Source organism: Trypanosoma melophagium (assembly GCF_022059095.1).
Source record: "Trypanosoma melophagium isolate St. Kilda chromosome Unknown ctg18segment0, whole genome shotgun sequence".
Lineage (NCBI taxonomy): Eukaryota > Euglenozoa > Kinetoplastea > Trypanosomatida > Trypanosomatidae > Trypanosoma > Trypanosoma melophagium.
Window position 1 is genome coordinate 438,493 of NW_027125147.1, and position 17,432 is coordinate 455,924.

General features: G+C 37.8%; 12 protein-coding genes across 12 annotated transcripts; 7 read left to right on the forward strand and 5 right to left on the reverse strand.

Moving 5' to 3' along the window:
* Positions 1-38: 38 nt before the first annotated feature.
* On the reverse strand, positions 39-716 carry LSM04_004642 (uncharacterized protein; the record flags this gene model as incomplete). The annotated part of the gene is made up of 1 exon (XM_067331667.1): positions 39-716. One exon carries the CDS (start codon positions 714-716, stop codon positions 39-41), a length of 678 nt encoding a protein of 225 aa, XP_067193091.1.
* Positions 717-1,737: 1,021 nt separating this feature from the next.
* Positions 1,738-2,649, reverse strand: LSM04_001673 (CoA-binding; the record flags this gene model as incomplete). The annotated part of the gene is made up of 1 exon (XM_067331669.1): positions 1,738-2,649. One exon carries the CDS (start codon positions 2,647-2,649, stop codon positions 1,738-1,740), a length of 912 nt encoding a protein of 303 aa, XP_067193024.1.
* Positions 2,650-2,926: 277 nt separating this feature from the next.
* On the reverse strand, positions 2,927-4,138 carry LSM04_004132 (BRO1 domain; the record flags this gene model as incomplete). Its single annotated transcript, XM_067331670.1, has 1 exon — positions 2,927-4,138. One exon carries the CDS (start codon positions 4,136-4,138, stop codon positions 2,927-2,929), a length of 1,212 nt encoding a protein of 403 aa, XP_067193074.1.
* Positions 4,139-4,359: 221 nt separating this feature from the next.
* On the reverse strand, positions 4,360-5,289 carry LSM04_009013 (uncharacterized protein; the record flags this gene model as incomplete). Its single annotated transcript, XM_067331671.1, has 1 exon — positions 4,360-5,289. The coding sequence occupies one exon, from the start codon at positions 5,287-5,289 to the stop codon at positions 4,360-4,362; it is 930 nt and encodes a 309-aa protein (XP_067193207.1).
* A 229-nt stretch (positions 5,290-5,518) lies between these two features.
* Positions 5,519-6,232, reverse strand: LSM04_008662 (uncharacterized protein; the record flags this gene model as incomplete). The annotated part of the gene is made up of 1 exon (XM_067331672.1): positions 5,519-6,232. One exon carries the CDS (start codon positions 6,230-6,232, stop codon positions 5,519-5,521), a length of 714 nt encoding a protein of 237 aa, XP_067193193.1.
* A 619-nt stretch (positions 6,233-6,851) lies between these two features.
* LSM04_008305 (Clp1) lies at positions 6,852-8,177 on the forward strand (the record flags this gene model as incomplete). Its single annotated transcript, XM_067331673.1, has 1 exon — positions 6,852-8,177. The coding sequence occupies one exon, from the start codon at positions 6,852-6,854 to the stop codon at positions 8,175-8,177; it is 1,326 nt and encodes a 441-aa protein (XP_067193180.1).
* A 260-nt stretch (positions 8,178-8,437) lies between these two features.
* LSM04_005697 (Sec1-like protein) lies at positions 8,438-10,246 on the forward strand (the record flags this gene model as incomplete). Its single annotated transcript, XM_067331674.1, has 1 exon — positions 8,438-10,246. The coding sequence occupies one exon, from the start codon at positions 8,438-8,440 to the stop codon at positions 10,244-10,246; it is 1,809 nt and encodes a 602-aa protein (XP_067193129.1).
* A 225-nt stretch (positions 10,247-10,471) lies between these two features.
* LSM04_008525 (DnaJ domain) lies at positions 10,472-11,575 on the forward strand (the record flags this gene model as incomplete). Its single annotated transcript, XM_067331675.1, has 1 exon — positions 10,472-11,575. One exon carries the CDS (start codon positions 10,472-10,474, stop codon positions 11,573-11,575), a length of 1,104 nt encoding a protein of 367 aa, XP_067193186.1.
* A 326-nt stretch (positions 11,576-11,901) lies between these two features.
* LSM04_005501 (zinc finger protein) lies at positions 11,902-12,453 on the forward strand (the record flags this gene model as incomplete). The annotated part of the gene is made up of 1 exon (XM_067331676.1): positions 11,902-12,453. The coding sequence occupies one exon, from the start codon at positions 11,902-11,904 to the stop codon at positions 12,451-12,453; it is 552 nt and encodes a 183-aa protein (XP_067193125.1).
* Positions 12,454-12,920: 467 nt separating this feature from the next.
* Positions 12,921-13,826, forward strand: LSM04_005518 (Parkin co-regulated protein; the record flags this gene model as incomplete). Its single annotated transcript, XM_067331677.1, has 1 exon — positions 12,921-13,826. The coding sequence occupies one exon, from the start codon at positions 12,921-12,923 to the stop codon at positions 13,824-13,826; it is 906 nt and encodes a 301-aa protein (XP_067193127.1).
* A 541-nt stretch (positions 13,827-14,367) lies between these two features.
* LSM04_000019 (Proteasome component (PCI) domain) lies at positions 14,368-15,696 on the forward strand (the record flags this gene model as incomplete). The annotated part of the gene is made up of 1 exon (XM_067331678.1): positions 14,368-15,696. One exon carries the CDS (start codon positions 14,368-14,370, stop codon positions 15,694-15,696), a length of 1,329 nt encoding a protein of 442 aa, XP_067192990.1.
* A 294-nt stretch (positions 15,697-15,990) lies between these two features.
* On the forward strand, positions 15,991-17,397 carry LSM04_008729 (Histidine phosphatase superfamily; the record flags this gene model as incomplete). The annotated part of the gene is made up of 1 exon (XM_067331680.1): positions 15,991-17,397. One exon carries the CDS (start codon positions 15,991-15,993, stop codon positions 17,395-17,397), a length of 1,407 nt encoding a protein of 468 aa, XP_067193199.1.
* Between the last annotated feature and the right edge of the window lie 35 nt (positions 17,398-17,432).

The window sequence follows — 17,432 nt, forward strand, 5'->3', positions numbered from 1 at the left end:
ATTTTCGTCCAGAGTTTCTCTGCTATTGAAAGAAAGACTCAAATAAAATCATAATCTTCATCGGGGACACCAGCGACAGCTTTATCTTCTACCTTATTGAAACCCACTGCATCGTGAGTTGGTATCCCTTCTACATCATCTTCATTTGCAGCAGTGTCGTCATTGTGGTGTCCTCCTTTCGTTTTCTTCGCTTTCTTTGCTCTACGCTTCGCTTCCTCGCTTGCTACACGCAGTTGACCCACTTCTGCATTTAGAGAAGCAGGTGTTTTAAACTCATGCTGGAGATCCTTAAATATGGCATCAATCAAAGCATTAAAGTGTGATGATGTAGAAAATTCCAAGACACGATTAGCAATGGCTTCACCAAGCAATGTGGCTTCTTCAGGGGTGGTAATCGGCATATCTGCAATAATAGCATAACTTTTCCCGTCATCTGAAGAACCTTTATTTAAATAGATCATTTCAGCAGCGCTGCTGGCCTTTTCAATCATCTCATTAAGGGCTCGCGTAATATCGGACGGAAGCATTTCCTCCTCTTCAACTTCTACCTTCTTCCCCTTTGCAGGAGCCTTAATGCGCTTCTGGAATTTCAGTTCCTCAATTAATGCCTTTTGTTCAAGAATCTCTTTTTCACGTGCTTCCTCCTCTGCTGCTTCTGCCTCCCAATCATCGGCGGCATCGTTGTACTCATCATAATCATCGTATTCTTCATCCATTTTTTTTATTCAGGAAAGCTTACACGCTATATTCCTTTTTCTAGAAAGAAAAAAACAGAAAAGGATTCACAAAAACATATTCTTCATACGTTAATCAAGAGAATTGCTAGAAAAAAAAAAAAGAAGTTCCAGAAACAAGACATTTTTTTTTTTTGTTTGCCTCCTACACAACGAAGAGACATTCCGGCTTTCTTTTTATTGATGCTTTTATTACTTTTTTTCCTCTTCTTAATGCTTTTCCTTTTGTTTTTCTCGTTTGTAATTTAAAAAAGGAATATGTAGCCGAAGAATGGGAAGACACCTGCGTAATTTACGTGGAAGCGAGTCGTTCTTTTTTTTTTTTTTGGTTGTTCTTTCTGTGTATATTTCTTGTTCTTTTTTTCTTTCCTTTAGTGATGTTTTTTCTTCAATTTCAAACCCGATCATTTTTTTTGTTGTCCTGAGTGGATGATCCCAGTTTCATTATGTTGAATGCACACTTTCGTGTGGAAACATTAACGAAAAAAAAAAAAAAGAATCCCCCGTGGCAGGACAAGGCAAAGTGAAAAGAGAAAAAAAATGTTGACTCTGCAGAGCGAAAAAAAAAAAACAAACACTCTTTGCTTTCATCAGTAGAGTAGGCAATAAAGAAAAAAAAAAATGACAACGAAGAACAACTCTTGCAAAAGTAATTTGAAAACAGGAGAGATACCACGCTTAATACATCATGTGTCCCACCTCTTACATTTTAGGGTTCCACTCTTTCTAAGTGTCTACAGCAGATGGATAAATTTTTTCCCGTTCCTTTTGACACTTTGATTTTACCCAGAGTTCGGATGGCGACGCTTTTTTTCCCTTCCTTTCTTAGTTTCTCTGTCTTAAAAAAAAAAAAAACACACACACACACAAATAACAATCTCTTTTATAAATAATTTCTTGCTCTTATGTTGTTTTTCTTAATGTTATTGGCTCGCCTCCAAACAGGCGTCCAAGATTATTTCCATTGGAGATTCACACAACCGCTGCCTTGACAGAAAATACCTTACGCTGTTCCGCGCTTCTTCTTGATAGCCTCAGCCATCAGATTACCAAGCTGTGCCGGGGATTGGGATATAATAGCGCCTGCAGCCTCCAGTGCGTCCATCTTACCCTTTGCAGTACCCTGTCCACCAGACACCACAGCGCCGGCATGACCCATACGACGGCCTGGAGGAGCAGTCGCGCCACCAATGAAGGAGACCACTGGCTTTTTAATTGGGTGGTTCTTGATGAATTCAGCAGCCTCTTCTTCTGCGCTTCCTCCAATCTCACCAATGAGAATAATACCCTCTGTTTCCGGATCTTCAAGATACAGCTTGACACAATCAATCATGTTGGTACCGTTAAACGGATCACCACCAATTCCGACACAGAGTGACTGTCCAAGATTGGTGGCAGTGGTCTGAGCAACTGCCTCATAGGTCAATGTGCCACTTCGTGAAACCACACCAATGCATCCCTTCTTGTGAATGTGACCAGGCATAATACCAATCTTGCATTCTTCAGGCTTGATTATACCGGGGCAGTTGGGACCGATAAGGCGGGTCTTGTTCTGAGAAAGAAGCATGGATTTTACACGAAGCATATCCCACTGAGGAATTCCCTCAGTAATGACGACCACAAGGGGAACTTCAGCATCAAGAGCTTCTTCCACAGCAGCAGCGCAGTGAGGGGCAGGAACGTATATAACACTCGCATCAGCACCTGTTTTCTTCACAGCCTCAGCGACTGTACCAAAGACAGGGAGACCAAGGTAGTTCGTTCCCGCCTTCTTAGGATTTACACCACCAACCATCTTCGTGCCATAAGCAATGGCTTGTTCTGTATGGTAGGTACCGTGCTTTCCGGTGATACCTTGGCAAATAACCTTGGTGTTTTTGTTAATCCAACTTCGGACAGCGGTACGGGAGAACATCACTTATTTCTTTTTCTTTTTTTAATAGATCTTATCAACTATAAATGTAAGTATGACCACAATAACAATTAAAAAAAAAGGATAATATTATTAACTTAGACAAAACAAGAAATTGTAAACAAATAAAAAAAGACCCATTTAGATAACAGAATTATACGAACTTTTTTCTTATTGTTCTACACCAAAAAAAGAAAAAAAAAATGCACATAATTATCACCCCCCAAAAAAGACACATGCAAATAAGCAAAACACGAAGAGAATTTGTAATAATTGATTGTCATTCTCCAGGTTTCTCTTCGTTTGAAGCCAATTTTGGAGTATCACCAACTACCTGATGAGGAAATGGAACAGGAAGCTTTATTGGTTTCTTCTGGGCTAATACCATAGGTGGAGGAAGAGAGAGTGGACCCTCTGCAGTCTTTGCACGGTGTACCATAGAATTTATCCTCGTACATCTCTCACAATTTCTCTGTACAATAGTACAACATCCTTGAATAAGATCGTCCCCGCGAAAAGGTATTTTTCTTCTCTTTATTATTGAGTGATCACGATGGCTATTCACAATTTTTATCAACTTATCAAGCTGAGAAACAAACCACATGCCCTCACTAGGACTACTATCAAAAACACTAGAGGCTGCATGACTGAATGTAAGGGCCCTAAAAACATCGATTTTTACTTGAACCAATCTTAATACCTTTAGATATATCTCATGATTACAGGTAATTCTACTGTCTGCAATATTTTTAGCTTCTTCATATAATTTGAGTACTTGATGTGACAACTTTGCCACCAGTATTTTACCACCATTCAATTCGTTTTCAACTGCTTTTGTTGTTCCAATTTCTTGAGCTTGTGCTAGAACGATAAAATAACAAAATTCTAGAAAAGAAGTTGTGACTTCTTCAGGGGGATCTAATTTTGTAATACCAACACAATATGCCTTTACATCCTCCCTCATTTCTTTAACGAGATCGAAAAAACCTGCTGCCTGTAAAAGGTAACGATACCCCTCTTTTTCAAGGGCAGAGGCATTACCAGGTGTCTTATCCCAACATAGTAATTTCTCTGTTATATTCATAAAAACCACTGCAATGTTGAAAAACATACACTGCAAGTCGTAACGAAAATCATCAAACGCAATATATTGTTTATCTCCTAAAGAAGAACTCCAGCTATAATAATAACCATAAGCAAAAACCGGAAACTTGTATAATATTGTAGCCACTTCCGTTGCATAATTATTTACTGCATCCACGAGGTTGGTCATCATTTTTTCCCTCCCCTCGGCAGTTTGCCATGAGGAATTCATATATTTCCCACCTTTTTCAAATGCATTATAGAAGGATTCAAATTGAGAAGTACAAAAGTTTCTTTTTGCCCAAATGCCTTTTTTTACATCAGATGGAATACCTTTAAGGTCAACGTTAGAATTTTCTTTGGGGGGCATCGACTTCTTAAGAGGTAAAGTAATAAACCTGAAAGCCATCTCGTTTGTGTCTTGTAATGATTACTTCCTGTTCTAGGACCATGTCAAAATTCGCAACCGTAAATCAAATCAAATTTAAGAAATAACAAGAGAGAGAAGAAAATAGAAAAAAAAAACTATATAGATATCCTCACAGAACTAAACTTTATACTGAAAACAGAATAAAAAGAAAAGAAAAGCCATATCCATATTATAAATTATTTTTATATGTATATTACAAATCAAGTGTCTTGCCCCAAAAGGACCCAACACTCTGTAAGCAACTTTTTCATGTCCTTCAAAGACTCATTATCGTCTTCAAAATCTGTAAGATTTTTTCCCGATAAACAATCACATCCTTCATTTGTATCAATGATATTAGTAGTATCAGTGCTACAAATAGCAGTCGTAGTATTAGCAGTCATGCTACCATTTCCTTCTATTTGGTTATGTAATTGCTTTTGTAGAACATCTATGTAATCTAACTTATCAAACAATTCACTTCGAGTAGATAAAAATGCCTTTTCGGATTCCCGAAAAAAAGTTATCGCGGCACTATGAGCGATGGAAACCATATTATAGCGCAAATTCATTTCTTCTTCAATTAGAGCATTTCTATTTTCTAATTCTAACATCAATAAAGAACTTATCCTTAAAGCCGCATGCGCCGTATTTAAGTTTTCTTTAGCGATATTTTCCGAGTTTTTAAGTGAATTAACATTATGTGACAATCTGCGCAGTTGAGGACCACAATTACCAAAACGACCAAGTAAGTTTACGCATAGTCTTTCCAGTCTTAATAACTTTGTAAAAACCATGTTCATACTATTTCTTAATAAATCTTTTACAACTTCAACTGACATATCCGGATCTGTCTGAGTTGATGCAGAAGATTGACATGAATTGATTTGTGTACTTCTATGAACACTAACTGATGCTACTTGTATTCCTGTGTTTTTTGTAGATATACAGCTTTGAGTTGCTTTACTTAATGAAATAATCTCCGTTTGAGTAGATTTTTCAGCTACATTAAAACATGCCACAGACGAATTCAATTTATCCAATTTAGAATATGATTGAATCCCAGTTACTGAAGAATCAATACCAATGGAAGCAATAACATCATCAGCAAAAGCCAAAACTGTATCAGTCCTTTCCTTAACATCCATCATGCTTTATTAATTAATTAACGGACCAAAAAAAAAAAAAAAAATAGCGCCAAGAAAAAAAGAAAAACTCTAGAAGAAAGCAAAAAAAAAAAAGTGCTAAACCTTATTTACTAATCGAGAGAATAAAAATTTCATTGAAGGATCAATCCACACCATATGTATAATTTAAAGAAAAAAACAAAGATTAATAAACAAATGTAAAATTTACTATTGCAAAAAAAAAAAAACAGACTTAAGATTCCTGTTTCATACCACTATAATTATTTCTTCCAAAGTAACCCTTTGGTCGCGCTTCATATCGGGGTGCTAAATTAGCTCGAGGTTGCATTCCCATTTCTTTGTATGGGCTACGTTCCATATATTCTGCAGTCATCTCATCAATTGTCCAATCTCTCGGTCGTTCGCTTTCTTTATGAAGTAAATGATCTTGCTTCTCAATTGCGTCTATACGGGAATGCTCTGAAATTCCATAGTCTGACAAAGTCTTTTCTGGATCTAACTCTTTCCCATCTATAGAAAGAGTAAATGGGGATGTGCAGAGATATGGAGATTGATTTTCTATAGTAACCAATTCAATAATTTGACGAATAGTACTATCTCTTGGAGCCATAATTTGAACAGCTTGAAGTCGCTGTTCCCAACCAGTGGTAACCCAAGTAAAAATTTTGAAACGTATACGCAATGGAATAAGGTATTGTACTTGAGGATCATCTGTTACCGCTCTCCAATAATGTCTGTCCGTATCCTGAAGAATAGATTCTAAACTACCAGCATAGAAACGTGTATCTCCAGGAGTAGCTGCACGTATAGGGCCTGGATAGGTCTTTGATCCCTCAAGTCTTCTAGAAGCCTCAAAAGCCTCCTGTTCATAACATTTCAGCATGCCTGACTTCAGGTACAAGGCTACTGTTTGTTTCATTGCGAAACGCAAAGAAGATTTCATCATCGATATTTTCTGGAGGGTGAAACAGAAAAAAACATGAGAGAAAAGAAGAGATTTATGATCAGAGCAAAAGAAAAATCACAAGACTACAAAATAACCTAAAAACAAGAGACACCCCAAGACAGACCTCCAGTCCAGGGGGGAAAAAAACCTTCCCCAGGCACCAGTCCCAGAGGGAAAATCCCAAGACAATCGGGAACGACCCGGCCCACAAATTCCGCCCCACCCCCGTCCCCTTTTTTTTGCCCCCTTTCCCCCTCCGTCCTCTTTTTTTGGCGGCCGTGGGGCGTCCTCCCCGGGCTCTTCTTCCCCATTCGCCGGGCCCCCGCGCAGGGGAGGGTCCGGAACAAATAAATAAATAAATAAGGGTAGGGGCCCTCGGGCGGTGGGGGGGAAAGGGGCGTTGATGGCCCCGGCCTTTCGCGAAAGCGGTGTCGGGTCCCTGCGGGTCGGAAAAGCTTTTTTTTTTTGAGGGGAGTTCTTCATGTCTTTTTTTTTTGTTGTATGGTGAGTGTTTTACCGTTCCCGCCTTTTCCCTTTGCTCTTTGATTCTCTTAAAAAAAAAAAGCAATTACTTTTAATTCGTTTTGGTTTCCCTCTTTTTTTTTTCGTAAGGAAGAAAATGAGCGGTATTGAGGTAGTTACTATTGGTCTAAGTTCAGGTTCAGAGTTGGTAGTAGTAGTACCAAATGAAACCAAACGTTGTTTTGCAAGTCTTAAAGTTATATCAGTAGGTAGTGGAATGGAACCTCGAGTAGATGTGCTTGGAGCTCCTGCATTGGTTGATGTTTCATATAACTTAATACCTGGTATGACTTTTACTGTGTTTGCCTGGAGTGGCGCTACCATTCGTATTGAAGGTTCAAAACAACTTATTATGAATTGTTACCGTTCTACAACGCCTTCTTTTGTTAGACCTCTTGTTGAATATCATTGCATAATACATGATGCTCGTAATATAGCAGACAAAAATGCACTTTTTGGGCCAATGGTTTTAATTTGTGGGAAAAATGATACTGAAAAACATGTTATTGGAAGAACTCTTTCTAGTTATGCTGCTCGAACAGGATGGTGTCCACAATTGGTTGACTTAGATTCTGGTGTATCTCAAATGCTTTCAACACCTGGAACTGTTAGTGCAGGTGTTATTGAATATCCAATGACTTTAGATGAAGAAATTTCATCAGGACCTATATCTATTTGTTTTTTTACTGGATCAACGGAACCTCAAATAAAATCTTCTTCTGGAGAATGGAATATGTTTGCACCTTATACCCATTATTGTAATTTGATACTATCTTGTGTAAGTGAAAGAATTCTCAAACAAATAGGAGGTGTAACTGGTTCTAGTGGTGCAGTAATTGTTCTTCCAGATTTAAAAGGGATTAGTGGTATTTTATTTGTTGAAGAATTAATAAGACGTTTTAATATTTCTCATGTTTTATCTGTTGGTGATGATTTCCTTTTTTGTGGTCTTTATGAGAGAATATTGAAATCACATGACATGAAAAAATCTCGAACAACTGCTAATACACGAATTGATAGAATATCTCCATCATTTCATTTTGCACCAATGGATGCTGGACCTGAGCGTTTATCATCTTGTATGGAAAGGTATTTTTTCGGTGGGGGCGCTATAGATTTACAACCATCTGAGATAAATAAAAGGTTTTCAAATATTGAATTACTTCTTTTGAAAGATATTGATGGACAAGCAGTGGTTTCTGTTGTTGAGCAAAATGCTTTGGAAGGTATTGTTGGATGTGTTGGTGCATTATTTGAATCGTCTTCTGTACGTGATAGGGATGTTCTTTCACTTTCACCATTGGCGCTGGCTAGAATACAAGGTGTTGATGCTCAGGGTATTAGCTTTCTTCTTAGCACTCACTCTGCAATTCCCGAAAGGGTAACAATCATTGTAGGTTCTTTCCGTTGGGTAACGAGCTAAACTGAATTATTATCTGATAACTTCTTCTATCTTTTTTCGTGTTTATGTGTCGTCTGGAGTTTGATTGTTTTTTTTTTTGTGAAGCTGAGAGAGAAAAAAAATAATAAGAAATGAGGGATAAAAAGTAAAGTTGGTTACTCGCCCCCCCCCAAAATACATGGGACATAATGCATTTTATTATTATTTTTTTTTTCAATTTTTTTTTTTCATTTTAGCTCTTCAAAGCCAAAAGAGGGTTTTTTTTTGTTTGTTGGGCGAAAATGACCTCAGTGGGTGAGGTTCTCAAGTTAAGTAGTATTCGAGAAACAATAAAGGTAGAATTTTTATTGCTTCTCGAAGGTCTTGATTTGGAGGGTCAAGCAACAAAAGTATTGTTTGTGTCTCCTCATCTTCTATCGACTTTTGATGCTATTGGAGCATTAAAAGAAATTTTTTCAAAAGAGCATGGAGTTGTAGGGGTATTTCCTTTTGGAAGTGAAGATGGTTTTATTTCTGCACAACATGCCCTTTTTATAGTTTATCCTAACGTGGAAACTCTTAGGCTTTTAGTAGTGAATTTATTAGCTTATTCACAAAAATATCCTAAAACTTTATTACATGTTTTTTTCGTTCCACGTAAACCGCTTATGGTTGAACATGTTCTTGAAAATGAATTTCAAGTTTTGCGTTCTTTGCCTGGTTTAACGTTAAAAGAGTTTGATTTGGATCTTGTACCTTTAGATGATGATATTCTTTCTATGGAACAACCTTTGGCATTTAAACATTTAATGGTAGATGGAGATATTACTATTCTTCAATGGATTGCGAGAATGCTTTTAAAACTTCAGACTTCACGTTTTGGAACAATTTCTCTTATTAGAGGAAAAGGGTCAAGAGCATCAAAAATAGTACATATGTTAAGTCAAATGCAAAATGAAGTGGGATCTGAATTTCTAAATGATCTTACACCAGAAATTGAATCTTTATTTATTTTAGATAGATCTTTAGATTATATTACACCTGTCTTAACACAACTTACCTATGAAGGTCTTATTGATGAACTTTATGGTTTAGATTGTGGTTATGTTACGTTTCCATTTAGTTTGGGTGAAGGCTCTAAAGTTGAATCGGGTCAACGTTTTTTTTTAAATAATGGTGACCGAATGTTTAGAGAGATTCGTGACAAAAATTTTACAAATGTAGGATCTGCACTTCATAATAAATCTGTATGGGTAAAACAAAGTTATGATCGACGAAAAGAAGTACAACAACTAAAGGAATTAAAAGAGTTTATGAAAGGATTACCTGAAATGCAAGAAATACATCGGTTAATTGGAATTCATACTACTATAGCTGCTGAAATCGGTAAAAAAACTCAAAGTATTGAGTTTCGTAAACGAATTTCAATAGAACAAAGTATTATACAACAAATAAATGATAAAGAGGTTCTTGAATATATTGAAGAATTAATAAATAAATGTGCTCCTATTGCAGAAGTTCTTCGACTTATTTCTATGTTTTCTGTTGTTAATGGTGGACTTAAAGTAAAAACATATGATTTTCTCAAAGAAAACCTTTTACTATCATATGGTATTCCACAGATTTTAGCAGTCTTGTTTTCTCTTGAACGTTGTGGATTAATAACAAAATATGACAGTAAAAACCTTAATTATTCTGCTATACGGAAACATTTTAACTTATGGAATGAAAATTTACAAGAACAGCAACCAAATGATATAGCTTACTCTTATAGTGGTTATGCCCCTTTATCTATACGATTAGTAGAAACCATGATTACACAGCCTGAGATGTGGAATACGACAGGAGATTTAATGGATTTGATTCCAGGTGAAAAATCTGAAATACGGAATAAAATAGAGCTAACTGGAGGCCTTCCAATTACAATGGTATTTTTTATTGGAGGAATCACCCATGCAGAAATTAGTGCTTTGCGTTTTTTGCAGACAAAATTAGCTAACATGGGTAAACCAAGACATATTCTTGTAGGATCAACAAATATCACTAATGGAACTCAAATAATGAATTCATTAATGCCACTTTCTGCGGAGACTATAGAACAATTTCACTAAATTGGCGTATTTTGCTTTTTTCTTTCTTGCTATTTGAAAATTAATGGAATTTTTTTTTCTGGTTTTTTGATTATGTTTTTGAGTGTTTGTATTTTTCTTTCTTTAGATACCCTGATTGTTCTATATGTTTTCCTTTTATTTTTATTGTTATTTTTTTTTTTCTGGTAGTGGTAGAGGTGGAGGTTATTTTTTTTTTCTTTTTCCGTCCTTCGGTAAGAGTAAAGAATGACTGAACCACCTAAGCAGTGTTACTATGAGGTACTTGAGGTTGATAGGAAAGCCTCATTAGATGATATACGTCGTGCATACAAAAAACAAGCACTACTTCATCATCCTGATAAAAATTATGGTAACGTTGATAGTACAATTGCTAGATTTAAGGATATTCAGAATGCCTATGCAGTTCTTAGTGACCCAGATGAACGGGCCTGGTATGATGCTCATCGGGAAACTATACTGAGTGGTGGGGATGCTACTGATTCTTCTTATGATATGAACCTATATGCATATTTTACATCTCGTTGTTTTTATGGATTTGGTGATGATAAGGGTGGATTTTATGCTGTTTATCGGCAGGTGTTTGATCAGATTATTGAGAGTGAAGTGGAGTTTAACGATATTGCAGGTAATTGGCCAAAATTTGGAGATAGTTCAACTCAATGGAGCGAATTATCTAAATTCTATAGCCATTGGAAAAATTTTAGTTCATTTAAAACCTTTGCATGGGAAGATGAATACAAAATAAATGAAATCCCTGATCGTGCATCAAGGCGAATGGCAGAAAGAGTTAATCAAAAAGCTAGAGGTGCTGCAAAGAAAGAATACATACAAACTGTTCAAACTCTTGTTCGATTTGTATATCGTCGTGACCCTCGTGTGGAAGCTGAGTTGTCTCGTCAAGAAGAAGAAGAACGTTTAAAAGCAGAAGAAAAAGAGCAGAAGGAAAAAGAAAGGGCGAAAAAACGTCGTGAGGCTAACGAAAAATTCTGGATTGAAGCTGCAGAACGGGAAGCTGAAGAAGAACGAGAACGAATGGAGAGAGGTGAGGCTATAGATGGTTCTACACTGGAACTTGTCTACGAGAAACAACGACAAGTTGAAGAGGCACGAAAAGGGAAGAATGGTGATAGTAATGGTTTTGCCATGCTTGAGGGTAATGATGATGATAAAACTGAGGAAATAAAACTTAACTGTCCTGCGTGCAAGAAGCAATTTAAAAGTGATGCTCAATACAAGGAGCATATAAATAGTAGCAAACACAAGACGAGGTTGCGGCAGCTGTCTGGTAAAGGAGTTGATGTAGAGGCTCTTATGAAAGGTTCTAATTAGGTTATAGTTTTACGTTTAATCCATTGAATAGATGGTGTCAATCCCATCAGTGATAAATAAATAATAATAATATTATTGTTTTATTTTGGGTTTAAAATATTTTCTGTAAGATTTTTGTTTTTTTCCATGTAGGAGATAAATGTTACATCATTTTATTATTATTATTATTATTATTATTATTATTATTATTATTATTATTATTATTATTATTATTATTATTATTATTATTATTATTCTATTTTCTCTTCTGGAATACTTCTTGTCTTGACATTCTTTTTAATCTTTGGATGTAGGTTCCCATGTTGCATAAATGCCTTTCTCGGCCAATGCGGCAAGTAGGAGCTCGATGGATGTATCAACCCAGGATACTCTGGTGCTCGAAGCGTTTTTGTGGGGGGAAACCAATAGTGGGAGAGTCCATATCATCAGCACTTGGAGTTTCAAAGACCGAGGCGTTTTCTTCAGAAAGTAATGCTTATAAAAATCTAGAGAAGCAGATTAAAGGACTTTCTGAAGATGATCAGCGACTAATTCTTGACGCTTTGCAGCATCCCGAGCAACAACCAAGCTCAAAGATGGGTGGTACTGGTATTGGTACTAAAACAGGTGATATGGTAGCTGCGTTTACATGTGGACGTTGTGATCATCGTATGGTAAAGAAATTTAGCAAACATGCTTACACAAAGGGTATTGTTATAGTTCAATGTCCTTCTTGTGAAGTGCGACACCTCCTAGCCGATAATCTTGGTTGGTTTGTGGATGAGGCCAAAAATATTGAAGATATACTAAGAGAAAAGGGGGATTCCTTCACACGAATTGGAGGAGACTACCAGGTTGATCCTTCTGAGAAGGATGAAGAAACCCTTTCTAAAGGGTGACTTTAGTGCTAGTGTGAATTGCCTTGTGCTTTGTTTTATTAGTTGCCTTTGAGTGGACAATAACTAAGAAAATAAGTGGTTAAAACAAAAACAAAAATGAAATAAAAAATATAATTGAACATTTGGAGTACATGAGCGAGAGAGGGAGATTGCGAGGGGAGAAAGGGGGAAAAAAAAACGCAACTTTTTTGTTTTCTCTCTCTTTCTCTTTCTTTCTGTGGCTTCATCACCACCTAATAAAAGCATACATTTTATTCCTTTTTTTTTTGAATCAAATGCGTTGCCTTTTTCTTCTTTTGTTTCTTTTTTTCCTATGTATGGCGTTTTAAAGGATTTTATTCTTTTGGTGCAGCACGAAGCTGAAATACAACAAAAAAAGAAAAAAAATATACATACGCATACAAACACAACCAGAGAGAGAGAGAGAGAGAGAGAGAGAGAGAGAGAGAGAGAGAAAGAAAGAAAGAATGTCCTATGAAATTCAACCAATAGTGAAGGGTACCAGGCGTGACCCGTCTGTGAAGCGATACAACAAGGCGGCGGGAAAGGGTCCATTTGGCGTTTTCCCCCCTGGCTACGCCCCGGCAAAGGAGAAGACGCAGAGAGAAGTTGTAGAGGAGCCGGTGACGGTACAGGCGGTGAAGTTTGCGTACAAGGGAACCCAACACGGCTTTGGCGGCGCCACCACCTCCATGTATAAAGGGCGGCCAAAGAACAACTCCGCGGTGGCCTTCTCTGCCAATGGGGCCGGATCGAGCAAACCACCAAAGGCTGGCGCCTTCAAGCGTCGTCCAATTCCACCCACTGAATTTCGGCGTTACTATGATCGTGGAGATTTGCCACTAGCTGTTTCGCATGGAAGCCGACCCACTATTGACTGGAAGGTAGAGGTGGAGCGGCTGGATTACCACCATTACCTACCTATTTTCTTTGATGGTATTCGTGAAACAGAGGAACCCTATATGTTTTTGGCTCGTCAAGGGTGTTTGGATCTGTTAAAACGTGGAGGTGCAAAAATTCTCCCAACAATACCCCAGCTTATTATTCCTATTAAAACTGCACTAAACACACGTCATCCTGAGATCATCTGTGCAACCCTTCGTATTCTTCAACAATTGGTGGTAAGTGGTGACCTCATTGGAGAGGCACTTGTACCGTACTACCGTCAGATCCTTCCAATGTTTAACCTATTTAAGAATCGTCACAAGAGCCGTGCTCGTGGTGATGCTGTCGACTTTGGTCAAAGAAAACGTGATGATGTGGGTGACTTGGTGGAGGAAACTCTCCAGCTCTTGGAAATTCACGGTGGTGATGATGCCTATATCAACATCAAGTACATGGTACCAACGTATGAAAGCTGTATCTTCAACTGATCATCCAAAAGATAAAGAAAAACTACGTGTTTGATGTTGCTAGTGATGATGATGATGGTGGTTTGGAAAAGTTGTCCACCATGGTGAGTGATGTTTTTTGACTAGAAATTGATCTTTTTATGTATTTATAATGACCTTTCTCCTGATACGGTCACCAATACCTTACAGTCCAAACTATGAGACAAACAAACAAACAAACAAACAAACAAAAAAAGGACAGGGAAGCTCTCCAACGTGAGGCAGAAAAATAAAAGCAAAAATAAAAAACCAAATTCCCCGAAAAAGAAAAATAAATGCACTGGCATGGTTGCAATGTATTTGCTCCGCGTTGGATGGGCGCAGTGATTTTGAATGAACTGTAGTCCACTCTGTCATTCTAATTTTAAACTTTTTTTTTCTTTTTTTTTTTTGTGGTTTATTTATTGCTTTTTTTGTTTCATTCTGTTATTTTGTTGTATTGCTTTCTGGTGTGTGGTGTTTTTTTCTTTTTTTCTTTTCTTTTATTCTTATTCTCGAATTGCTTCCCTGAAGTAAGGGTGGGATGGAGGAATATTATTACTATGAAGAGGACGGCTGCGATGAGGAAGGCGAAGCCTGGGAAGCTGCGTTGGAGAGTACCTACGCGAATGCGAAGGCCATAATGAACACCTCACCTGAGGAGTGTGCGGCTGGGCTTCACAGTGTTGTGCGTGATGACCCTATTGGAGGAAGATGGACATTCAAGGCGCTAAAAATGCTTACACGACTTACTCTGCGCACAAAGGCATATGAAGAGATGCTAGAATATTACAAGCGAGTTGCTAACTTTAAGCATGACGATATTAATAATGGGGCTTTGCAGAAGGCCATGGCAAAGTTTATGGATGAGGCACAGCGTGTGCCTGCAGGTTGTCTTAGGCGTTTACTTCAGATAACTATTGAAGCTTCATCCAAAAATATGAGAGCATTTGGCAAGCTCTGGTTTAATGCAAAACTCAAACACGCAACATTATCACTGGAATCAAATAATTTAGATGCTGTTCTAGAGGAAATGAAACCTGTTTTAGCATGGTGCAAAGAAGAAGAACAGTTTTCTTTTAAAAAGAGTGCACAACTCTTTCTTTCATATGCGTTGCTTTTAGAGGTGTATAGCAAAAAGAATGATTTTAAGCGAATGCGAGACACTTTTCTTTCAGCTATTTCTATTGCAAATACTATTCCTCCTTCTCGTGTAGCTGGTAGTGTATTGGAATGCGGTGGGAAAATGTACATGCATATTCGAGACTGGACTTCCGCATTTCGTTCTTTTTCTGTGGCCTTTCGTAACTATAATGAGAGCGGTGACCCACGAAGAATGGATTGTCTCAAGTACTTGGTACTTAGTTGCATGCTTAGTGGTTCTACTACAGATCCATTTGCTACTCATGAAACAAAAAACTTTGAGGATACAGAAGAGATACTTCCAATGGCAAAACTTATGAAGACCTTTACTGATAATGATGTTCAGGGTTTCTTCCACGTTGTAGAGCAATATCAGGAAACTTTTGAGGCGGATCCTGTCATTAATATGAACCTAGACTTGGTACTGGAGGAACTTCGTCTGCAGGCACTTGTCGCGTATGTTGCGCCGTATGAGCGACTTTACATGAAGCGATTGGAGGATGTATTAGTTACCAACAGTGATGAGGTCATGCGTCTGTGTGTAAAGGCCATGATGCGAGGTATGCTACACGCCTCTTTAGATGCTAAGGAGGATGTTATCATTGTCAGACAGAAGGAGCAGGAGGTGATGGGGCAAGAATCCGAACGATTGCAAGCATTGCGTCGATGGAGCGCTGCAATTCTTGGGTTGAACGAAAAGGCAAAAAAGGCAATCGGACGTATCGTGTAATTTCAAGACCTTATCTTTTATTTTTTTTTTCGCTGACTCACGCCGTGTATTGTTTATTCTCCTGTTGTTTTCTTTTCTTTTCTTTTTTGTCCCTCCAATGAATTAAAAAAAAGAAAGTATCATTTCTACCTTCCTTCCTTCCTTTTTTTTTTTTGCCTTTTATCTGCTCCTTTTTCTTTTTTTTGCTCAATCTCTTTCTTTCCTTTTTTTCTAATTGTTTTTTTTTCTTTGTTGCTCTTGCTGTTTCTTCTTTTTTTTTTCGTGATTTTGCAGAAAAATAAACTACTATGAGATATGAATCGTCCAAACATTCTTCTTCTCACTGCGTTGTTGCTACTTCCAGTGCTTGCTCTTGCCGACACTCGAACAGTCAAACAACTCAGCTTCGTTCACCACCATGGTGCCAGAGATGAACCTCTCGTCGTTGATGGAAATCTCGTTTGGGACTACGCCCAGCTAACTCCAAATGGTGAGAAAATGATGGTTAATCTTGGAAAACTTCTACGCAGGGTATACGGTGACTTTATGCCTTCCTTTGACCCCAACGTGTATGATCTTCTTTCAGGAGATTCTGACCGCTGCATTCGATCGGCTTACGGTGTAGCACAAGCTTTCTTTAAAGAAGGTTCTGATTTTGTACCACGTGTAAAGTACGATCCACTTGATTCGGATTGGCTTATGGAGTTTAACTATAACTTTCCGAATATAATTGCTCGTCCAGAGTGGTATTATTCGTATCAAAATAATGATACGTTGGCTCGGACAATGCTTTCTGAAGATGATATTCTTACTCTTGCTAATGAATTTGGAGATTGGTGTTTGAAAACCCCTATGTTGTGCGCTCTTTTTGCTACGGATGCTATTCAGTGTCGTATAAGTAATACTAACAAAACATCTGAACGATTACGTGATCTTTTTGAAGAAAAACTACTCCCTATACAGTATGGTAACTCTAAGCATATGTACGCTTTCCACCCGACTGATCCTTATGCAGTAACCGGTGCCCCCGCTTACGATTTGGCTGCTAAAATGCTAAATGATGCTGAAGAAGGAAAGAAAAAAGTGTATCACTATTCTGCGCATGACAGCACTGTTTTGGGTCTAATTAATACATTTGGTGGCATTCAACTTGATGACATGGACAAGAAATGGTTTCCACGTTTTGGAGCAGTGCTGACATTGACGACATATACAGATGGTAATATCTCCTTTGGTTATGCTGAACCAATGCAGGACGAAAATTCAACATTAGATTATTTATCAGGTATTCCACCTGTTTTGGTACGTTGTCAGACTGCTTCTGGAACGGTATACATGGATTCAGAGTGTAAACTGGAAGACGTTTGGCGTTATGTGAACACTTCAAAGCCAATTGTTTTAAATCGTTACTGTTATCTCTTACCAGAAGATCGATGTGATGTGATGGATACTGTGCCCTCTTCTTATTGTCAATATTATCGTGAACACTGCCCCAAAGAAGCCTGTGGACCCAACGCCGTGTTAGATGCTGATCAGAACTACATCTGTACTTCGTTTGCTAAAAAAGAAAAAATAAACCACTATGCTCTCTCAGCAACTCTTTCTGCTGTAATTGGTGCCGCTGTTGGAGTTCTTCTTGGAATTCTCATTGCCTTTTTCCTAGTCAAAATTGAAGAGAAGGAAGATCGCCGACGACTTGTTTCACAACTAGATAGTGTATAACTCTACTGAGTATGTGGTTTTTGTTTTCTTTTTGT